Genomic DNA, 22,547 nt, shown 5'->3' on the forward strand with positions numbered 1-22,547 from the left:
TTCAATTCATCATATATAATGTATGTGTGTGGGTGTGTGTATATATAAGTATATGTTATTTCTTTTTCCTTCATAAATGTCAATTATGAAAGAAGACGAATTCCTTTTTTTATATCACTTCAAATCGGTGAGTTCGACGATCGACGTTGCACATGAAACAATTGAAAGTTTTTTCTTCTTTTGAATCACATAAAATAACACAACTTTATATCACAACGATCACAGCATTCTATTTTCTTGCATCGTTGTTACACTCTCCCACAAAAGCCGCACCTCTTCCTCTTAATACGACGATCCTCCTCTTCCAATGACGAACTGAAAGTCTTTCGGAAACGTAAGAAGAAAGATACTCTCCTTGTCTTACAGTTTAAGATGGCGGCTGCTGCCGCCTCCGTCGCTAACGTTGCAGCACAGTTCCAGGTGAGCTAAGCAAAACAGGAAAACATACTCGAACTTTCCAAGAATAGAAACGACTGTTAAAAAGCTTCTTTTTAAAAAGGTACCAGATGGAAGGAGAACCACGTAGGCGAAAAGACGCAATGAATATTTTTATCCTTTGATGTTTTCAAAATAACTCGCATCGTCTTTGAGTCATTTATTCTTAGATTTCTTTTTAAATATTTCTTAACTCTATTTCGATGTTATCCTGAAAGATCATTCTTTCATTTTTACAAACTTCAACAAATTTGTATTTTTTATTCAATTTCTTATACATTTATAAAAGTGTATATTCGTAAAAATTCGTTAATGATATCTCGAGTCGTTGACTCATTCGTTGTGTAGATACGTCAAAGATAAAACATTGACTAATTATTGCGTAGACACGTTGGTAATATCATTGACGACATTTTTAATAGAAAAACGAACGTAGTGCCGCCAGTGATACGTAATTCAACTACCTACTAATATGGCGAACCGCACGGTAAAAGACGCGAAGTCGATTCGTGGTACTAATCCACAGTATTTAGTGGAGAAAATAATAAGATCTCGAGTTTACGATTCGAAATATTGGAAAGAAGAATGTTTTGCGTTAACCGCAGAGTTACTTGTCGACAAAGCCATGGAATTGAAGTTAGTAAATAATATTCCACTAACCTCAACTTTCAGTTTCATTTCTGTATATTTTATCTTATAATTATTTTTGTAATAATTGTACATTATTTTATTTTTTTATTTAGATACATAGGTGGAGTTTACGGTGGCAATGTAAAACCGACGCCATTTCTATGTTTAATATTAAAAATGTTACAAATACAGCCAGAAAAAGATATCATAGTAGAGTTTATAAAGAACGAAGAATTCAAATACGTCAGAGCTTTGGGTGCACTTTATATGCGATTGACAGGTTCATCATTGGATTGTTACAAATATTTAGAACCTTTGTTCAATGATAATAGAAAACTTAGAAAACAAAATAAGCAAGGCTTTTTCGAATTGATTCATATGGATGAGTTTATAGATGAACTTCTACGCGAAGAAAGATGCTGTGATGTTATTTTGCCAAGAATTCAAAAGCGTCATGTTTTAGAAGAAAATAATGAATTAGGTATGAGTTTTATACCTACAGTTTTAAGGTACAAGAGATATCTTTTGTTACTACACGTTTATATTTACAGATGCAAAAATATCAGCGTTGGAAGATGACATGGACGAAGGAATTGAAACGTCAGAGGACGAAGATATACCTCCTGTCAAAGAAGAAATTCGCAAAAGAACAGAAGATCATGATAGGGATAGAGATCGTCACAGAGACAGAGACAAGAGACATTCTCGTTCGGATAAAAAGTCGGATAGAGAAAAGCAAAGATCACGAAGCAGAGAAAGAGAAAGAGATAGGAGAGAACGTAAACGAAGTAAATCACCCAAAACTCATTCCTCTTCGCATAAAGATAAAGATAGAGATAAAGATAGACATAGAAGAGATGATAGAGATAGGGATAGAGATCGAGACAGAGAAAGAGACAGGGATAGAAGAAGAGATCGTGAAAGAGCTAGGCATTGAATTGGCATTATGCGTACATGTAAAATTTCCATTAACATTATTTTTAAAACAGGATTAAATAAGTTCCATTTTTACAGCTGTTATATTTTCACTATATTTTCCAGTCAGACCAATAACAGTACTTGCGAACATCAATCTTAATGGTATTAAAGTTCGTCAATAGAAATGCTACACAGTAGCTTACTTTTACATATTTCCAGATAACGATCATCCCCAAATACACTATATAACTTTTGTATATAATAATATGTACAAATCGTGTTTAAGAGAAGAAAAAAAGAAAAATAAATTCCACGTTGCATTTAATAGATGCGTTCATATTTATAAATGTCAGCACGACCCCGTTAATGTTTGTATAAAAAAATTAATATGAATTTCATATTAAAATGCAATACTGCATTTTTTTTATCAGTATACACACACACACGCGCACATACAGATATTAAAATAAATGTATAGCCTATCTAGAAATACAATCTCTGTGATTATTCATTATCGAATATATACATTTGCATAGAAATTCATATATTTCTCAATAGTTATCTTCTAATTTAATGTAACAATTAAAATATATCACTATATACTTAAAGATAATTGTAAATAATACAACTTCTTCAACAAAGTGTTAGTGCATCCAGGTACTTTTAACAAAATGTGTTTTGGTAGCTTCATTTAAATATGACCAAAACTACTGCGTTAAAATTGCAGATTGTCGTTATTATACTTAGAGCAATCATATATGTTCTTTTTTTTCGTTCAACTAAAAAGAATTTGACTAAATTTGGTATTAATATATGTACTTTGCAATGATGCAAAATTATAAAGTGAAAATTAGATAATCTCGATTAATTGAGACTAGGATTATGCTAATGTCATAAGTTCATTAGAAAGTAGGTGAATTTAATATAAATAATCTTTCTTCTTCTTTTTTTATCCACTTCAATAGTTTACTCACTGCGTCAATTGCATCAGGTTTTGTAACCAGAGGCTCGAATGTTACATAAATTTCAAAACCTGAAGTTACCTGAAATTAATTTCATTTTTATAGATTAATATTAAAAATGACTTATATCGTCTCTTCAGGTCTAATTCGGCTTACCCAAGCTAACATAGTTTCTTTATCCAATTGTTGAAAGATTAATTTTAATGGTCGATTAGGAGAATGTAATCTGTGATGTAAACATTGATACTGTCCAAGTAATCTGAAATATCGGTTATATATAAATCAATAATACGGTTCTTTAAATTTTTAATACTTAATTTACAGTTTTGATTTTTTTCTCACCGTTCTATTTCTTCATCAGTGGTATAAGGCGGTTGAAGACCAGGACTCCAAAATTGCGCCGTGCTTTTACATTTGTATAGAACATGCCGCATTTCAGGTAGGCCAATATCCGCAGTCGTGATTGGTGTTTTATTCATAGATTCATTTATCGCTTCTAAACAGTTTGTTCTTCTTAGTTTCTCCACTATTTTCTAATAAAGATTTTTAATTATAGTTATGTTATTATTATTTTGAAATAAAATTCATTTAAAAATGTTGCATTCTTACTTGTTTAGCTTCCGAAAGTACAAAGAATACATGTCTATCCACAGTAAGTAATAATAAGCACGCTTGACAATCTTCTGCCAGATATGAAACATGACCATGCATATAACCATTGGCATCAAATTTTGGCAAACATATTGGTGTCCATATTTCGAAAGTCTTAAGGGACTCCGAACTATCGACCAAGTTTTGTATTAAATGCAAATCCACTGGATGTAAAAAGAATTTATTCATTCTAACTAATGTGACTAACTGATTATTAGCCAAAAGTATTGCAAAGACCAAATTCTGAAAAACTTATTTATAGTTAGATCATGTCTCAATTTTAAAATAAGAGAGAAAAATATATATTTCATATAATTTAAATAAGACAATAATGATTATACCTTTATTTTCCCACAGGTTTGTATAATAGTTTGCGTTATAGAGGCCCTCATTGAGGGAAGTAAAGGCAAACATTTAATAGCTCCTAGAAAAAAAGCAGGTTCTCTATCCATAAAATTCAATAAGTGATCTATCAGTCTTTCACTGCCGCTTAATAATCTTCGTAAATCAAAGTTCCTTCGTAGATCATATACTCGCGTTAATTGAGATTGTGTTAAAACGGAGACTATCTGATTATATACATACCTATAAAAAATTTTTTTATATAAAAAAGTATATAACAAAAAAATTTAAGAGAAAATTTTATTGAGAATGTGTATATATTTATATATGGATAATATAATAACTAAAAAAAATAAAACTACGTACGTTAGCTGTAAAGTAAGTTGAGGTACACTTTCCAAAGTTTTGGAAACTGCGACTAATATTAATGGTCCTTTAACGAAGAAGACAAAATTAGTATCTCCAGCATGTACAGATCTAATCATATCACTGCCAGCTTGGACAAAGGATACTAGAGCTTGCATAACGCCCATTAGCGTGACTAGTTTGTCCTCTGAACTATATCGAGAATATATAGGTTTTCCTGCTTGACTTAAAATAAATACGTGTTTCCTTTGGGCCAACCAGATTTTACAACGTAATGGATCGGCATCTAAACTACTTTGACCTAAACGATGAGCAATGTCGTCCTGAGAGGAGATGTAATATTAATAAAAATAAAAAAAAAAAGAAAGAAAGGAAGGAGTTATCGCATCTAAATCTCAGCAAAGTATATCATAACTGACCATATCAGATTCATCTAAAGATTCATCTTTTTTTAAATCGTGAGGACTTTTAGTCGTAGGCGTTATAGGAATGTCTTGTACGTCATCTTGAATTTCAGATATAGTACTTGTTGTACTTTCCTTCATTTGTCTATCGTCGATACTGCTACTCATTTCTTGTTCGTATTCCTCAAAGCTATCTGTTGTTACGAGCATCGTTTCAGCGGACGCACCCGGCTCTATGCCAGGTTCCGCTATACCATCGTCGATGGTAACACCAGATTCTTTTGTGGCCATTTTTCACGGACGAATAGCCCTGAACACAACCACGATTTCCCACTATTATAAGATTTATATTTTCGACGTACATTTAATGACGGCCCATTAAATGAATTAAACTACAATTATGTACAAGAAGGCGCCATCATACTCTTCGTCTGCCTGCTTGCATTAATCTACCTCAAGTTTCTTTCGATAGAGGCAGCATGATACATACATTTTTTCAGGTTTACTAAATCTTATAAAACATATATTTTTAAAAAACAAAATATTATTTAGACTTTATTTTGAAAACTTTTATATTGATACTAATGCATACTTAAATGTCTATACAAGTAAACAGAATATATCGAATTTATAACCTCTATAATATTATGGGATTGATTAAAAAATATTAATTCTTTTTATAAGTTATTATATATTTTCTTTTCTTTTAATTTATTGTAAGATAAATTGTGGGCAAATTTTATTTGATCATTTGAATGCTCGTAAACCGGATGAGTATGATTTTTCATTTTATAATTGTATTTTTGACTAACATAGTAGCTCGAGACGCGATACGATTGCTCCACAGTAGATTCACTTCCTTTCACGTAGTTCTTGTCCAAGATAGTACACGTGCTTGACAAAATGCAGAAGGTGAATTATAGTTTCTTGATAAATTTATTCAGTAATATTTATTTCAGTTTTAATAAAAATAATACAGATATATATTACGTATTTTTTACTTTTTTATATAGAAACAAAAGGAACCGATTCATTCCGTGCAAGTTTTCGGACGCAAGGTAAACGCCACGATTTGTTATTAAACGCCCTATGAGGCTCGTTCGCTTTGTAAACTATTATTAATATATATATATTTTTTATTTATAGAAAAGTGCAACTGCAGTTGCTTATTGCAAACGAGGCCGTGGAAATCTTCGCGTTAATGGAAGACCATTGGAATTGGTTGAACCTCGCGTATTGCAATACAAATTGCAAGAACCTATTTTGCTCCTTGGAAAGGTGATAAACAAGTTTGATACTTGTCCATATTAATAATCAATTAATATTAGATTTATCTGAATGCTGATTATACTCAATGATGTTTAATTATTCCGAATATGAATAATCGTGATATATAATTCAAGGATTCTGAGACTATTGCAAAGTGATACTTCTATATGAATTATTTTTGCAGTTGCATTAATGAATATCATAACCTTTTAGGAGAAATTTGCTGGTGTTGACATCAGAGTAAGAGTAAATGGAGGTGGTCACGTAGCACAGGTTTATGCCATTCGTCAAGCTATCTCCAAAGCTCTTGTAGCTTATTATCAAAAATGTAAGTAAAGTATACACTAATGCATACTATATGCATTTATGTATTTATTAGTTATATATGTATTTTATTTATCCATACGTATGTTATTCTACTACATTCAGAAAAATTGTATTGCAGATGTCGATGAGGCAAGTAAGAAGGATATAAAAGATATTCTTATTCAATATGACCGTACTCTTCTGGTCGCAGATCCAAGAAGATGTGAGCCAAAAAAGTTTGGTGGTCCGGGAGCAAGAGCACGGTACCAAAAGTCGTACCGTTAATGTTTATCATATTATATAATATTTATACCATTGAATAAAAAAAAAAGAAAATCTCGCTGCACAGATGTGATTATAAATGGACGACGTGTAATCTTTTGTTTTACAAACTTTCTCTAGGTTAAACAAAAAAGAAAATGATTTAGGTCCAGCGTAGATCAAGAAATAAAAATATATTCCTTTTTTTTAAATTTCTTGTAAATCGTATTCTACGAAGAATGATATTCGTTTTTACATAAATTTGACTTCTCCTGAACGAATTTTCTATAAAAAAAATTTATAAAATTACATTAAAATATCAAGTTTTTTTCCATACGGCGTCATAGTAGTATATATTTTTTGACGATAAAGATGCTACAACTACTACTCTTAATTTTCCATATTTCATTAAAAATTTAGAACATTAGTGTCTCTAAAAAAAAGTTATATATGTATATATTTAAAAAAATATATATATAATTTTATAAAAATAGCATTAGCTAATATATTAATTTAATAGATTGCTCAGTCGGCAAGCATAACTAACAAGAGACACTAGCGAAGTCTAGCGACACCGAGGCCGTATTAAGGACACTTATTCTTGTACAAGAGTTTGAATCTTGGTAGAATTACATACAAAGATACGAACGAAGTAATTGCACTGTCGTGAGAGATAGAGTTAGGGGTTGAGTTGTCGAAAGAAACCTGACGTGTCGCTCTCATTGTAGCTAATTGATCGACTAATTAAGAGCTGGTAGAAAAGAAAAATCGCCGACTATGCGGCCATTGTAAATTTTTCAATGCTCTAATCTTTTGAGAGAAGGTGAGTTAAAAAGATAAATAACAGTCAATTGCGTAAATTTATTTATAGATATTGAGCTTTAGCAATATACGTTCACATCGAAATAGTTTGGAAGAGTCCAGTTGTTAGAGAGACGTCACAACAAAAGATAAACACAAGTTTTATCTTACTTTTTTTTAATGAGAATCCAAAAAATATACACCTTTAATCTGAAGATAATATTTTGTTTTATTTAGTTGTTTTTTATCGATCGAAGAAACGGATGAAAGGTCAAGTTATTTTGAATGTATCTTTACCATCTTAAAGTATGTGAAATTTCATTCATGAATTACATTTTATCGTTGTGTTTCTTCGTTCAAATGAATATGTTTAGAGCTTTAATTTATATATATATATGTATGATTATAACTAAGAATCTTTTTATAGATTACAGTAATGTCAAAGAAAAGTAGTAGTAAAATGTTAGTTCATCAATTATCTACCGTTCTGCCAGATGATAGACCCATCACTTCCATTAGTATTATTGAGGATATAGAGAAATGTCCACCAAATTTTACAGTTGTAAGTTTTATATAGGATATTAAATAACATTATTTTTAGATTATATTTATTTTATTTTTATATGTTTGTTTGCAAAGGTATCTAGAACGTATGATCAGGATACCGATGCCGATTTATGGAGAGAAACCGGATTATTTATCAAGAAGAAAGGTAGATACATATGCTTTTCAAAGACAGACGGCTTACCTCATTGCATTGTGGAAGATATCACTATCATCAATGAACGAGAAATGCCTCCAGAAGGATATAGCGTTATTTCGCATACCATAGATTCGAGTGAGCATATTTTTCTAATATATTGAAATAAATTTTTAGATTTAAAAATGTGTGATTTTTCATAATATAATGTAATACTAAATTCTGCAGTGCAGAAGGCATGGAGGAAAAAACAATTATGTTATAAAATTAAAAACAAGAATTTGTGTTCTAAAGCTGTGACAGATATAATTATATGTAGTAGAATTGTACATAAGGCATCGAAGATGGCACCAAATGGTTTCGCTGCAGCTGGGTGTGTTATTTTTAATTTTGTTAACTATTCAAGTTTCTACATGCATGATTACGTTAATAATAAAAAATATTCTTAATATAATTTTCTTTTAATAAAATAGTATAATAAATGGGGTATGCGTTTGTTATAAAACTGTGGATATAACAATTGGACCACCAAATTCTCAATCATATATTAACATAGAGTAAGTGAAAATTAGTTAGAAATATAACATATTTTGATATTTCTACTGATTTCCTATTTTCTTACCTCAGTAAATTTTTAATGCAAAATGCTTCTCCAAATCCTTCCAACGGAACGCCTCACCGAGTACCACCCGAGAGGCCACCTAAACCGAAGTTTTCTCCCAAACCAAATAATGGTATTTATTTTCAAATTGGGCCAGCCAGCATTGGAAAGGATACAGACGAATCTAATGATAGGGATTACGAAATGTTAAGTCTTAGTGCGAGGTTGAGGCCTACGAGACCTGCACCTCAACCTCCTACTACTTCGATTATTGGTTCCATTCCAGTTTATGGTACACTGCCAGGTTCTTCCGATTTAGATGGAGTTCCATTCATTCTCAATCCTCGTCTTAATAATCATTCTGATTCTGCCAGTGTAAGTGAAAAGTTATTGTTAAAGAATAGAATTTTTATTTACAAAATTTATACGTAATCAATCGTAATGTGTCTTCTCTTTTTAGTATATATTTCCTACAATCAAAATTTGGACGCAGAAAGATTTGGATAAAGAGGTATATCTATTTATTTATTTATTTATTTATTTATTTATTTATTTATTTACTTATTCTTTCTGTTTAAAAGGAACGAACCTCAGCAATGATAATTGTGTATTAAAATGTTTTATTTCAGTTTTGCTACGATTTTCGTGCGGAAAGAGAAACTTGAAAATACTAATATGACAAATTATTTGTATGATAAAATCATGCATTTCATTTGTTGTCTATTCATCCGTACTGACTATATAGTACTAGCCGAGTGTAATAGAGTGCCTGAATGAGTGATTTATACTAATTTCCAACCAAGGGATATCAGTTTATGCATTCTCTATGGTAAGGTGTATGAATTAAACGCTACACACACTTTTCTCAAATACATCTTCTTCCAATGCCCATATTTAGATTTTGATACCAGTGACAATTAGTGTTGTATTTTTATAGAATTGTGTTGTATTTTTATAGATATTAGAAAGTGTATATATTTTATATATATATATATATATATATATATACACATACATATATATATATATATATATATAAATAACTGTATCATACGTTTTAATTGTTTAGAGAAGTATTATAGAATATTTAAAGTTGTATTCGGTATATTCCTATGTCATAATCAAATGTGAAATTCAATAAAAATAAATTCATTTTTAATTTTACAAACAATTTATAGTTACAGCTTCCTAGCAATGTATTTAAAAGTAAAGGAATCTCAACTGAATTACAAACAAGTTCTCTTAATATAATCAAACAGTTACGCAATCATCCAAAATCAAATTAATAATCATATATTGTATAATGTTATCACAAACTCGTGGTGTTTATCTAAATGCTGATCGATGGAAAACAAGATAATAATTGTAATTAGTTTCAACTTAGCTTTATTCAGGAACGTATCAAGACAAAATGGAAGATGATGATTTCATTCTACAGATAATATTTTTCATTAATACCAATAACCAAAATATTATATACTTACATAGACTGGCGAGTTATTTTATTTACAAACATATATGAATGATATCATAAACGTTATCGTTAAAATAACGCAATCTTGGAAAATAGTCGACAACAATAGGGAATAGAAAAATCCCATGCAAGATAGAGGAATTCCTTGGTAAGACTTACGTTAATGCGCATGCGCGGGAATCATCTTTGACTATTCGAGAATTCGCGCCGAACACCATTACTACGCAGTTCGTCGAGAAGTGCAGTGTTTCTTTCAAGGAGTCAATGTTTTGTACGAATGACAGGTAATTATTTCATTATTTATTTTTTTTTCTGATTTTTAGATCGAATGAAAGTATCATAATTATATATAATGAAATAATATAAGTTATATATAATAAAGAAAAAAAATATGTATATATGATGTTTATATATATATATATATATGTCATAATGAATGAATATTTTAATGTATATATATATATTATAATGAATGCATATATAATATAATGAATATGTTTTTAGCATATTTTTTTATGAAAACATTAAAATACAAAAAATGTAAAAACTGCTGAATTCGTTTTTTAAGTTTTTCATTATTCATGTAAAGTTTTTTTTTAATACGATTATTATAAATTTTGTAAAGAAATTTGAGAAAATATAATAAATCGATATCTTAAATAATACGGATGAATTCTCACGAAAGTATGGTTGTGTTGGTCTTGAATAATAAAATGCAAACTTCCGTATCATTAAGCAGCACGGCCTCGAATTATTATTCATCATATATATAACTACATGTAAATGAAGCGACTTTATGCAAAAAAAAACTTTATGCAATGTCAGGATTGAAGGAAAAAAAAATAAAATCTAAAAAATTTCATCGTCTCATCTCGAAGTTCAATAAACTCATAAAAATGAAGGTAATTATATACAAATTTTGTTTTTCTTTTTATTTTTATTAGGACAACTTGAGACAAGAGAAACAGCATCGAATTGAAGAAAATTGAAGAAAAATGGAAGGAACAATGACTGAATTCGAAGAGAACGTGTCCTTCGATGCCGACGACCCGGACTTTGCTCCTAAGGTTACACATATCGTGGTTGCACAGACCGTCTTTCGTAGCATGCATTTTACCGACATTACCTTCGGAGTCGACAAACGTGAGTATAATATATTTCACGTGTTCCATCATGAATACTATAGTGAATGAATACTGTGTTGGAACTTTCTAAAAATTTCCTTGAAATTTTAACTTGCCGAGCACGATTTATCCTTATCGATCATGTTGTTACAATTCTTACTAACATAATTCATAATTTCTTTTTTTTATGGCAACGAGAGATTCTATTTTACCGATCGATTTTTGTTCTTTTTTTTCCTTTTTTTTTAAATGATTACTTCCCCTGTGGATCGGGGATAGAATATATCCACAGTATCCCCTGCTTGTCGTAAAAAGCGACTAATGGAGGTTGAGTGTTGGGCTGACAACCCAATCTCGCAAAAATCCACTTATTACGAAAACTTCAAAAAGAAAAGTCGGACTGAGTCACTGGTGCAAACTCCTGAAGGAGAGTGAGGTCCATTATGGGCTGTAGTAGCAATGCATGGAAGAATGATAGAATAATAATACTAATGTATATCTTTTTTCTATTTCTTCTTTAAAGGATCAAATTCTTTCGTTCGCATTTTTCTATACAAGAACTCGATACGGATAAGTTAGAACGGAGACGAAATCTAAATAGTGCAGATACATATATATAAAGTTTAGATTGCATATATATGTATACGCAACACATACAGCTCATAATTTTCTACAGATATACTTTTAGAAAAAAGTCCTATCAAGTTATCGACTTGTTAACTAATATTTTATCGAGAGATAAAATCTCCCGTTATCATGAATTAATGATAGTAAGATTGAAATTATAAAACTTAGAATTTTTACGAATATAAATAAGTAGAACAATTTTTTTATCAATGGTGTAGTTTCAATGGTCAACGCTAGATGGCAATATATGAATAGTTCATCAGAATAGGTCGATCAGTAAAAAGTTGTTAACCCTGAAATTTCTATTAATATATTACCCAAAATATTTTGATAGATAACGGTATATTCGAACTATTTGTATAAATAAATATTTGAGCTATTTATTAAAATATAAGAAAAAGTATTCTTTAAGATAAGAATATTTTTCATCAGCTTTGATGTCATCATCAAGAAAAGATAAGAAAGCAAAAGAGAATAAATGTAATTTTCCGCTGATACAGGTCGGAAAGTTTATCGAAGACCCCCCACATATGTATGTTACTTAATTTATAACATTCTTATTTGATGGCTTTTGTTGCTTATGTCATGATAGATTTCGAGATAATATTTTTTGTTCTTTTTCCTTATTAAACAGAGAAAGTAGTACAATCGTTAGGATCTCGATAAAACGAGGCTTCTTTTCTCTGCTTTTGTTTTTTGTTGATAAACGTGTCTCTTGTATCGTATTCAGCGATTATATATCAATTTTTTTGTCGTCGACTACTTCGAAGTAACATGTTCAGTTTATATATGATAACTATATTATCGATAGAGAATGAGAGAGAGGGAGACAGAGAGAGAGAGAGAGAGAGAGAGAGAGAGAGAGAGAGAGAGAGGAAACTTGGATTTCTTTGTGTTTTGTTTTCTTTTTCTTTTAATTTAAAATTCGAGACAACTTGTCTAGCGGTCATTCAAGGAAATCCAAGTTCTATTTCGATCTCGTTGTCGTTCGTGTCTACCACGTTGCAATATTCTAGACACACGCGCAAAAGGGGACAGGCAATTTCCTTAAACGAAGGAAGTGAACGATAGCCTAACCTTCTCACCATCAGGGGTCACAACCTGAATGGAACGTTACGAGCTTTGAAACATGCGATCACACGGTCGACACGTGCAAGCTCTTTGACCTCTTCAAACACGATCGATTTCGCTTTAATACGTACACGCACACGCACGCACGCACACACACACACCATGACATACGCATGATCAACAACAATATTTGATTGTCGAACTTTCTCGAATCTAGTTGTAAGATTCCTTTAATTAAATCACTTTGTCAAATTATTTTTCTTATTAATTTCGATAAAAACGTAATATAAATTTTTACTAAATTACTAAAATGTGGTGATAGTAGTAATAGAAGTAGTAGTAGTGTTTAGTGTAATAGTGTCTGGTAGTATAGTGATAGTATAGTGATGTGATGTGGTAGTGGTAATAATAATAAATATAATAATAATAATAATAACAACAACAACAATAATAATAAAATCTTTCTTAAATTATTGTAATTTCGATTAAGACAAGAAATATAAAATACGTTCTATAATCTCGTTAGAAAAGCTCAAGTTATTAGAAAAGTCATTAAGTATGAACCTTAACCTATCGGTTTTCTTTCTTTTCGAATTACCTTTTACGGAAGTTGGTTAAAGTAGGCGGGAGAAAAAAAGAAGCATTCAATGTTAAGCATCGTTGCTGGACTTTGATAGAATTATTAATAAATTTTCAATCAGACGAGAGAGGAAAATTCTTCTCGTATCATGAGTAATAGAAGGAATCTTTTTAAAGGTCAAGCTCTGACCTCTAAAGGGGAGTAATTATAGGTTAGAATGTATCTCCTGAGAGACGAATCCTTTCTATTTCCAAGTGATTTTGACAAAATTGATAAATTCTTTTATTCCTCAGAATTTTCTTAACAATTGATTCGTCATTCATGCATTAATATTGATCTGCATCGCTCAGTATTATTTGTAAACAAATGAGAGCAGTCCAACGACACTAGCGAGTCACGTGGTAATAGTATGTCTCTATCTTTGTCTGTCTGTCCCTCTTTTTTCTTTTTCTTTCTCTCTCTCTTTCTTTGTGTTATCTCTCTCTGTCTATCTTACACATACACGCAGTTTCGTTCGTCTTTGTATATCAACCGTTTCTTATCGGTATTCATTAGTCCAATAAACTTTAATCAAGTTGCTCGGCTACGAGAAGAGGAAAAAGGTTTCAAGGTCTCGGCTTATTGGCGCTTAGCTGATCGTACGACGACTTTGCTAACTACGCGACAGAAATATTCTGACGTAACAACGATCTATGACTTTGCTCGAAGGATATTCCTAACGATTCTTCGTATAATCGCGGAAATCAAATTCTTTTTATATTTTTGTCTTTCTTCTTTTTCTCTTTTTTATGAAATTTGGAGATTACAAAAGCATATTTTCAAGAAGTGAACGAGGAAAAACGTCGATTGAGAAACAAAATCTATCACGTGAGCGTTAAACTAATCTATGCAGATTACTTAAAACTAAGTGGAATTTTATCAAATCATACATATGTATATATTATTTGTTATCATATGTATATATTAAGTTCAAACATATTATAGGAAAGTTTGTTAAAAAAATAATGAAGCTAAGTATTTTTATTTTTGTATTTTAACTCATTAATATTTTCTTTGTAAATTACGAAATATGAAATAAATTATACAAAAAAAAAAAAATAATAATAATAATTAGTTCAAACATTTGTACTTTGTACTTTAATTTATGAATATATTTATATTAAATTTCATGCAAAATTTATTAATTATAATTAATAAAAGGAAAGTCTTTTATTTCTCGAAAGAAATATTTTGGTTTTGTACTTCAAGTCCTGAGATATATTGATACTAAATTCTTTTCCATATGAACAAACATAGAAATGGAACTTTCCCTTTCTAAAAAAAATTCTTTCCAAGTTAAAAGTGAATAAGAAGAAAGAAAGAAAGAAAGAAAGAAAGAAAGAAAAGGGCCTTCGAGAAAAGCCGATCGTAAGGTTCTTGCCCGAGCCTTGGAATGTTGCTTGGCGAGGAGTTCGCTGGAAAAGAAGAGGAGAGGAGAGGAGAGGAGTTTGGGAGAGAGCGGAAAGGAAGGGAGGATGGAAGGGGTTTGAGTTCTCACAAAAAACAGCATCCCTTCTTCGAATTCTCTTTAGCCCAGAGTGGAAGTTGATGCAGTTTAAATACTAACAACTTTACTGACGATTTGAAAGATATTAGATTATGAAATTCGAGTTTCTTTTTATCGTTATTTGAACGTGAAGAAAGACGTATTTTATCAAGATCGAATATTTTAACAAGTATTACTCGTATCTTTGTCTATATATCTATATACTTGTACACATACATATATATTCATGTATATGAATTTGGACTTAAACGTATATATGTATGTGTATGTCGTGTACGTGTGAAATTGTAGACGTAAATGTATATATTAATTTGGACTTGGATAGATACGTATCTAGGTTTATTTTGTGTAGGTTAAATACAGGAAATACGTACATAATCTAAAAAGAAAATGATTACGCAGAGAGATGGGGAGTCCTGTTACTCGAAAGATTTTATCATTTTGATTTCTTCAAAGATCGTATCTTTCTCCAATCGATTAATATTGCAAACTCGATTCGATTCCTTTGAAGGAGACCAGATTGAACTGGTTTCATTTAAAAAGACCGCGTCAAGAGAGTATAGAATATCTACATAACTATTAGACGTTAGATCCGATAAAAATCATCGCGTGAATTTATGAGTGATAAATTTTTTTAAGACAACCATTGGTCGTCTCTCTTTTGATATTTTTAAATTTATTTTCGATTTCTTTTATGAACGATAATAATCTTTAATGGGATTAAAAATAATTGGAGGAAAACGGCATATTACCGACTGAGCCTGGGATTAACTAACGAGCAATTTTTCTTACGAAAAAAAAGAAAAGAAAAGAAAAGAAAATAGAAGAAAAGAGAAGATCATATTCTCACGTGACTAAACATCTTTTTCACGTAAATACGAGTATTTGTCTTATCTTGACGCAGGTGATCACGAGTGTAGCAGTATCGTATATGCATGATTGAATATATGACACTTAGTGTTAAAAGATGTACGTGCTCGTGCAAAGAAAATCGTTGAAAACCTCTTTTCATTTTTATTGATAAACTTATCAAAAGGTTAATTTTTTATATGTATAATTATCTTATAAATATTAGTATTAATTAATCCGATAACTTAAACTTAATCGCTTTTTTTGTATTATTATTTAATTTTAACCTTGCGTTATGTCCTTTCCTTCGTTTTATTTAGTTTCTTCCTAATTGGTCGATATTTGTTATTAAAAAATTAATGGACCAATGAAAAGAATTTGTATAAAATCAAATCGACAAAATGATTTAATCCGATCTATTTGAAATCATTAATCGTAATAGATGATTTGAATTTCTTTAAATCAAAAGGACGTGAGCTTTTTACGTATAATCGTCACATTGAAAACTATATGAATGTTAGTTATAATAAATGGCATTCGTCAGCATAGCAAACCCACCTACGATCTTTAAGCATTCGATTCACAACTCGTGACTACGCCATCTCTACCATGAAAATGTCATACAAATTCCTCAATGAATAGAATCCTCGATCGAGAGAAAATATCTTGACAAAAAAATCTTCCTGATATTTTTGGATATTTGTATGTATGTATATATAACGTCATTTCTTAGAAAAAAGAAACAAGATCTCTTTAACCGAAAAAGATGGTTTTTTTCAGTTTCATTTTCATAAGAATACATACCACGTTTGTGCTGATTGTAAATATGAGATTTTTCCTTCTCATGTTTTCAGTTAGAATCTTTTTTACCGATCATGTTTAATATAGGATCATTCAATAAGCATACAAAATTTACACAAAAATAAAATTTAATACAAAAAAGAAATTTTTACCAAAATATAATTAACAATTTTTATCAGTACTTTAGCATGACGAAAATGATTATTAATACATTGGATAAATATACGTATCATATTAAAATGTGAAAGCGATTAACTAATAAAAGAATATAAAAATGACTAAGTAAGCGATCTGAAAATGGTATGACTTCACATTATTAATGTATATATATCATTGGTATATGCCAAGAAGATGAAACCTTTGACCAATGGACACAGCAAGATTGCTTAGCAGCACATCGAACGATGTAAAATGACTACTACGGATTTAAATTCTTTTCGTTCTTTTTTACATTTCGTGATAATATAATTAATTTCTTGATTGATCCAGTTTATTCTGCTACTGTGATAATAAGAATAATGATGATGATGATGATGATGATGGTGGTGGTGGTGGTGGTGGTGGTGGTGGTGGTGGTGGTGGTGGTGGTATGGTGGTGGTGGTGGTGGTGGTGGTATGGTGATGATGATGGTGGTGGTGGTAGTAGTATATATTCGAGCAAGAGACACAAGGGTAATGAAACGTGTTCTATAAAGTAAATTCAATCGAAACAATGCGTTTCTCTTCGGCAACGTACTACACGTTGAGTGCGCGCGTCGAAAGAATAAAAAAAAAAAAAGGAAAAAACATGCATGAGTGAGGGGCGTGTCAGAGCAAAGTGACGTTACTGGTGACGGGGGACGGCAGCCCCCTCCACTCCTCATCTCTCTGTGCCACTCGTCGGCCCACTTGGGCGACAGCCTTCTTTCTGTTCGGTTGTCCCACTCCACCGCCTACCCCCTCTTCACACTCTCTCACTCTACCTACACTTTTCACTCTCTTCCTACGTTCACTCATGTACACATCGCAGGTTATAAAAGTACCCTGCGCAATCGTCAGACTCTTAGTCAATTCTCGAACGTTTCTGAGTGTGTACATGTCTCTCTCTTTCTACCATTACGTTTATTCAATTTGAATTTCGAAGAAAATTTCAACCGTAAACCTTCTTGCGTGTATACATCTCTTGAAATTCCACGAAGTCGGAAGCAGTTGCAGCCTTGCTTCCTTCTCGGAAGTATTTATCTGGGAATTGTTTTCTATTCTCGTTATTTCCTCCTTCAGTTTTTCTAAGGATTACTTCTAATACGTAAGTTTATATACATACATATATATATATATATTTGATATTAGAATTTCTTTTTGTTTGGAAAAAGATATTTTGATGTTTTGTTTTATTATTAACGTATGTGTGTAATAAGATATTTGTCATATATTATTATAGATATAATTACAATATTTACATAGATCTATGTATACATAAGAAAGAGATTAGAAAGTTGCATTTTTAAGAACGTTTCATGTTGAAGTCATCGTTGTGTCGTCGTCGTGAGAACGATACTACTCTCGAAGGACGCCATTTTCGCTCGCTTTCACCTCACTAGCCTCGTCCCTCTACTTTTTCTCTTTTCCTCTCTCTCTCTCTCTCTCTCTCTCTCCCCTCCCCTCCCCTCCCTCCCTCCCTCTCTCTCTCACTCACTCACTCACTCACTCTTTCCCTCTTTTTCTTCTTAGTATACATTATACATTATCGACTTCGTTTCCATAGAAAAATGACATTAGTGACAATAGATTTGATTAGATTCTATTCAAAAATAATGTTTTTATTTTCAATCGCATGATTATCATTTACGACGCGTTTGTACCATCGATTCGATCAATACTTTAACTTATATATTCGCAACCAACTTCAGCTTGGTCCTTCCGTTCTCCGGATTTAACGTTAAAGCTCCCTCTCCTTCTCTCTCTCTCTCTCTCTCTCTCTCTCTCTCTCTCTCTCTATCTATCTCTCTCTATCTCTCTCTCTCGTGCTTTATCGAGCTGTTTGTGGACATCGACCGTTATACATTGATCGCATTTAAAGATGACACAATATCGTCATCATAACTTTATTACATTCTGTTTAACCTTTTTAAGAATGTATGATATATTCACTTCCAATTATTCTTTATACTTATATTTCGTGTATTCGTAATTACTCGAATGTGCGTTTTAAAGTTAAATTCTATGGAAACGTTAACATAAATTTCTTCTAAATGATACGAATTCTTCAACGTTGTTCGGAGGTCACGTGATATACACGAGAAAAAAGAAAACAATTGACCAGTTCTGAACCGTACCAGGCACCATATTCGATTAGTCTATCTTTATCTCTCTTGATGAATGGCAACACGAAGATAAGAAAAAATGTAGAACTTTATTGTTATCTTATGACAATTTTCCGATTATTACATGTAACAAAATTTGTAAGTTCGTTTCGATCAAATATATGTTACGTGATTCAGGGATATTCTTTCAAATGACTTAATTACCTTCTTACATAAACTTATATAAACTTGCTACTAACACGTATATTTTGGAGTAGTCTCTCATGCGAAATCATGTTATTCTTCTTTATTGATCGTATTTTTTTCTTGCGTCTTCCAGTGTTGTCGAACTAATTCAAGACGAGCCTGTCAGTCATTTTATATTATTTTGTTTTGTTTTTTTAAATGGAATTTTTCTAATTTTTTATTATCAATCGAATTTGCCATTCTACTTCATTAATTAACCTTATAAATGATCAGTTAAATAATTGTGTTAATTATAGGTAGTATTTTGTTTTAGTATAATATTTATTTTGTTTCAGAAAGCATTAAGAACAAAGCGTAATATAAATTATCTAATATTAGATAAGAGTTATGGAAATTCATTTTGACAGTGGTTCTCAAACGCAATACTTTATATTTCTTATTTTAGAAACAAAATTGTTTGTTCCTAATATATAATTATTGTCTAATATATTAAATGAAAGTTATGGAACTAAATTTGTTCTCAAACAAAATACTTCTTAGAATACTATTTCTTAGAATGATACTTCTTAGATTGAAACTTCATTGATCGTAACTAAACAATTAAGCTTGTTCTCTCTCTCTCTCTCTTTCTCTCTCTTATAGTCGCTATTTTCAGCTATATTAGAAATAATGTCTTGATATACGTCACAAGTACGTCATCGTGGTCTTTCCTTGGTTTATCGATAACGCTTACGTATTTTACGTTGTGACCCTCGTCATCGTAACTCCCTCCCTTCTCGTTTTTTCTCTTCGCCCCGAAACATAAATTCGTTGCATAAGTTCATTACGTGTTCTTTGAATTGCGTCTTACGATCGTAATCACCCTGCTAAGTAAAATAAGACGTAAAAATGCTAATCTTTTGTTTTTTGTTTTCTGAAAAAGTGAGAGATAAAAGAAAAATCAGAAGAAAAAATTAGCCAATCAGAAGCAAGCTAAATGGCGGGCTTTCTCAAACAGTAATTCTTGTTGATTTAATTGGACATGACGCGCGCGCATGTGTGTGTATGAGAAAATCAGGTCGTCTAGATACAATTGCAAGTTTATTTTTAAATAAATCTTATGACCTCATACTTCCTGCCAAGATTTCTCTTGTCAAGTTGAAAGAAAAGAATATTTATTTGGATGGTTTATTTTTTTTGTTATAGTTGCAACATATCAAAACAACATGTCTGTCACTTCGGTTCAACCTCCTTCTGAAAATCTTTCACGTCATGGGTAAATTTTGGATAATTATTTAATATTTTATAATATCCACACATATGTTACTATGAATAATACTATTTGAACTTTAAAGAAGAAAAGAAAGAAATAAACTTTGTTTCTTTTCAACAGGAGTAACGTATCCCTCTCTTGTCACAGTTTATGTGATAGTGTAGACGATGGTCTTCAAGGTTCTCATCCTCAATATCAAGATACGATTCTAACCATTGAAGAACTCCGTGCTCAATTGAACTCATGCTTTACGTGAGTACTTGATTATTGATAATCAAGGAAGAAGGAAGAACAGAAAGAAAAGTAAATTTCGTTTCAAATAAAATAAAGAAGGAGGAAATGCTTTTAGAAAATCATTTGTATTAATTACATTTTGAAAGATATCATTTTAATATATTCAAACTACACAACGCCGTTGTTATTGATTTGAGAAATATTTCTTTTTTATCAGATTACATTTCGCAATAAGTCTATGGAATGTAAACATTTCATATAGTCCCTTCTGTCAAAATACAGTGATAACATATTTTTTTGTTATCATCATATTTTTCTTTTTTCTCATTATTTCCATTTATTTCGACTAACATTAATATTCATTATATTTGTTAGGTGTGGGGTCTCTTGGAGCGAGGAACATGTCTCTCTTGATTGTAGTGAATGTGGTGGTTATTCTCTTCAACGACCTTGCCCGCTTTGTGATGGACGTTGTCACACAGTGTGGAAACGTGATCTTACTATGGTAAAGAATATATTTTTTTTTTTTTATTCAATATTCTCATTTGTAATCACTCTTCATGCAAACACAAAGACAGTAAATGATCTTGTGCTTTTAGTCTCATGCAAGTGGTAAAGCAAGATGGATCGGTGAATGTGCTCTCAGTTGTGGACCTTCTCTCGAAGAATCTTTGGTACCAGCTTTGGAAAAGCTAAGGGCAACCTCGTGAATTTATCATTATCATTATTATCGCCATCATAATCGTCATCATCATTATCGTTGCATCGTCGATATTTTCGAGCAACGTCGACGTTATCGTCGAATCGAGCAACAATGCAACCATTGCATAAGACTTAATAATCCATTTCACTAAATCCATTTACTGTTTCTCATCATCCCATGATCATCATCATCGGTGCGACGTGAAATGTGTGCATGTGGATTATTTTTTAGATGTATTGAGAAAGGGAGAGAGAGAAAAAAAGAGACAGAGCATTCGTACAAACTTGAACAAAAAAAATGATTCCGGAAAAATTTACAGATACACATTTCTAAACAAAATCAAAAAAAGAAAACAGTATCATTGTCATAGTAGAAAAAGAATCATTTTGATCTACTGTACTTGAGAATCCTTGTTGATTATATTACTTGAACTTGACTAAAAATAGTTTTCAAAAATCACAAAATCTCTCGAGTGTCATATTAGAAATCGACTAAGAACAAATTATCTCCATTAAGTTAAAAAAAAAAAAAAAACAACATTTTACTTTCTTTTTAAGTTATTCTCATTCTTTTGAGTTAACTAAAATATAATTGGACTTACATATATCATAGATAGAAAAGAAGTGTATGTGTGTGTGTGTGTGTGTCTGTCACAGAAGAGATAAGTTTCAAAGAAAGAGCAAGAAAAAATATTTCTCGGCACGAATATTAAACTAATAAATATCTCGATTTTTAAATTTAATTAAACAATTAAAAGGAGAAAAAAAGAAAAAATAAATAAAAAAAATGTGTGTGCATGCGTATATAGTTTGAACGTTTGAAATAATTAAATTTCTTTTTTTTTCTTTTCTTTCTTTTTTTTTTATATAATCATTAAACTTTATTCGAGTTCGTAATTAAGACGGCAGAGAAAATATAAGACTTTGGGCAGCTATAGTTAAATAAAAAAAAAATAAATAATTATTTGTGATTTATAGAACGCATATAAAATGAAGTGAATAAAAATGTGTGTTCTCGTTCGTGTGTAATATATGATCTTCGCTAATAATCTAACTCTAATCTAATCATTTTAAGTCTTATAATTAAGATTTCAAGATCGAAAGTCCTTTATTTTGCATTTACTATCATCATCGAATTATATTATTTGATGG

General features: G+C 30.9%; 5 protein-coding genes across 8 annotated transcripts; 4 read left to right on the forward strand and 1 right to left on the reverse strand.

Moving 5' to 3' along the window:
* Window positions 1–275: 275 nt before the first annotated feature.
* Window positions 276–2,308, forward strand: LOC127070065 (pre-mRNA-splicing factor 38). 3 transcript variants are annotated; one of them, XM_051007922.1, is made up of 5 exons: window positions 276–420; window positions 500–522; window positions 858–1,071; window positions 1,179–1,546; window positions 1,617–2,308. In XM_051007922.1, the coding sequence occupies exons 3-5, from the start codon at window positions 908–910 to the stop codon at window positions 2,000–2,002; spliced, it is 918 nt and encodes a 305-aa protein (XP_050863879.1). In that variant the 5' UTR covers window positions 276–420; window positions 500–522; window positions 858–907; the 3' UTR covers window positions 2,003–2,308. The 3 variants fall into 3 exon arrangements, with proteins under 3 accessions (XP_050863879.1, XP_050863880.1, XP_050863881.1); XM_051007923.1 differs by lacking the exon at window positions 500–522 and having other exon boundaries at window positions 289–420; XM_051007924.1 differs by lacking the exon at window positions 500–522 and having other exon boundaries at window positions 393–499.
* Window positions 2,066–5,222, reverse strand: LOC127070062 (vacuolar fusion protein MON1 homolog A). The gene is made up of 7 exons (XM_051007917.1): window positions 4,724–5,222; window positions 4,305–4,627; window positions 3,938–4,181; window positions 3,555–3,839; window positions 3,288–3,478; window positions 3,102–3,204; window positions 2,066–3,026 (listed from the first exon to the last, which is right to left on the reverse strand). Exons 1-7 carry the CDS (start codon window positions 4,997–4,999, stop codon window positions 2,886–2,888), a joined length of 1,563 nt encoding a protein of 520 aa, XP_050863874.1. The 5' UTR covers window positions 5,000–5,222; the 3' UTR covers window positions 2,066–2,885.
* Window positions 5,223–5,527: 305 nt separating this feature from the next.
* LOC127070068 (40S ribosomal protein S16-like) lies at window positions 5,528–6,649 on the forward strand. The gene is made up of 5 exons (XM_051007929.1): window positions 5,528–5,620; window positions 5,722–5,766; window positions 5,855–5,986; window positions 6,191–6,305; window positions 6,423–6,649. Exons 1-5 carry the CDS (start codon window positions 5,612–5,614, stop codon window positions 6,566–6,568), a joined length of 447 nt encoding a protein of 148 aa, XP_050863886.1. The 5' UTR covers window positions 5,528–5,611; the 3' UTR covers window positions 6,569–6,649.
* Window positions 6,650–7,139: 490 nt separating this feature from the next.
* LOC127070064 (multivesicular body subunit 12A) lies at window positions 7,140–9,814 on the forward strand. Its single transcript, XM_051007921.1, has 8 exons — window positions 7,140–7,367; window positions 7,773–7,907; window positions 7,985–8,183; window positions 8,274–8,418; window positions 8,519–8,602; window positions 8,673–9,021; window positions 9,107–9,157; window positions 9,276–9,814. The coding sequence occupies exons 2-8, from the start codon at window positions 7,782–7,784 to the stop codon at window positions 9,309–9,311; spliced, it is 990 nt and encodes a 329-aa protein (XP_050863878.1). The 5' UTR covers window positions 7,140–7,367; window positions 7,773–7,781; the 3' UTR covers window positions 9,312–9,814.
* Window positions 9,815–10,246: 432 nt separating this feature from the next.
* On the forward strand, window positions 10,247–22,415 carry LOC127070067 (protein pinocchio). 2 transcript variants are annotated; one of them, XM_051007926.1, is made up of 6 exons: window positions 10,247–10,404; window positions 11,065–11,263; window positions 20,393–20,462; window positions 20,580–20,711; window positions 21,069–21,198; window positions 21,293–22,415. In XM_051007926.1, exons 2-6 carry the CDS (start codon window positions 11,116–11,118, stop codon window positions 21,401–21,403), a joined length of 591 nt encoding a protein of 196 aa, XP_050863883.1. In that variant the 5' UTR covers window positions 10,247–10,404; window positions 11,065–11,115; the 3' UTR covers window positions 21,404–22,415. The 2 variants fall into 2 exon arrangements, with proteins under 2 accessions (XP_050863883.1, XP_050863885.1); XM_051007928.1 differs by lacking the exons at window positions 10,247–10,404; window positions 11,065–11,263 and adding an exon at window positions 17,506–18,003.
* Window positions 22,416–22,547: the final 132 nt, after the last annotated feature.

This window comes from Vespula vulgaris, chromosome 17 (genome assembly GCF_905475345.1).
Source record: "Vespula vulgaris chromosome 17, iyVesVulg1.1, whole genome shotgun sequence".
Lineage (NCBI taxonomy): Eukaryota > Metazoa > Arthropoda > Insecta > Hymenoptera > Vespidae > Vespula > Vespula vulgaris.

Bases quoted from the DNA above. Each gene is read 5' to 3' on its own strand.
- LOC127070062 (XM_051007917.1), bottom strand. From the start codon at position 4,999: ATGGCCACAAAAGAATCTGGTGTTACCATCGACGATGGTATAGCGGAA. The intron at 4,182-4,304 runs GTACGTAGTTTT...AATTTTTTATAG, and splicing joins CAACTTACTTTACAGCTAAC to GTATGTATATAATCAGATAG. The intron at 3,027-3,101 runs GTAAGCCGAATT...AATTAATTTCAG, and splicing joins AAGAAACTATGTTAGCTTGG to GTAACTTCAGGTTTTGAAAT.
- LOC127070068 (XM_051007929.1), top strand. The intron at 5,767-5,854 runs GTAAACGCCACG...TTTTATTTATAG, and splicing joins TGCAAGTTTTCGGACGCAAG to AAAAGTGCAACTGCAGTTGC. The intron at 6,306-6,422 runs GTAAGTAAAGTA...ATTGTATTGCAG, and splicing joins TGTAGCTTATTATCAAAAAT to ATGTCGATGAGGCAAGTAAG.
- LOC127070064 (XM_051007921.1), top strand. From the start codon at position 7,782: ATGTCAAAGAAAAGTAGTAGTAAAATGTTAGTTCATCAATTATCTACC. The intron at 8,184-8,273 runs GTGAGCATATTT...TAAATTCTGCAG, and splicing joins TTCGCATACCATAGATTCGA to TGCAGAAGGCATGGAGGAAA. The intron at 8,419-8,518 runs GTGTGTTATTTT...TTAATAAAATAG, and splicing joins AATGGTTTCGCTGCAGCTGG to TATAATAAATGGGGTATGCG.
- LOC127070067 (XM_051007926.1), top strand. From the start codon at position 11,116: ATGGAAGGAACAATGACTGAATTCGAAGAGAACGTGTCCTTCGATGCC. The intron at 11,264-20,392 runs GTGAGTATAATA...TTTTTGTTATAG, and splicing joins TACCTTCGGAGTCGACAAAC to TTGCAACATATCAAAACAAC. The intron at 20,712-21,068 runs GTGAGTACTTGA...TATATTTGTTAG, and splicing joins CAATTGAACTCATGCTTTAC to GTGTGGGGTCTCTTGGAGCG.
- LOC127070065 (XM_051007922.1), top strand. From the start codon at position 908: ATGGCGAACCGCACGGTAAAAGACGCGAAGTCGATTCGTGGTACTAAT. The intron at 1,072-1,178 runs GTTAGTAAATAA...TTTTTTATTTAG, and splicing joins GACAAAGCCATGGAATTGAA to ATACATAGGTGGAGTTTACG. The intron at 1,547-1,616 runs GTATGAGTTTTA...TTATATTTACAG, and splicing joins AGAAGAAAATAATGAATTAG to ATGCAAAAATATCAGCGTTG.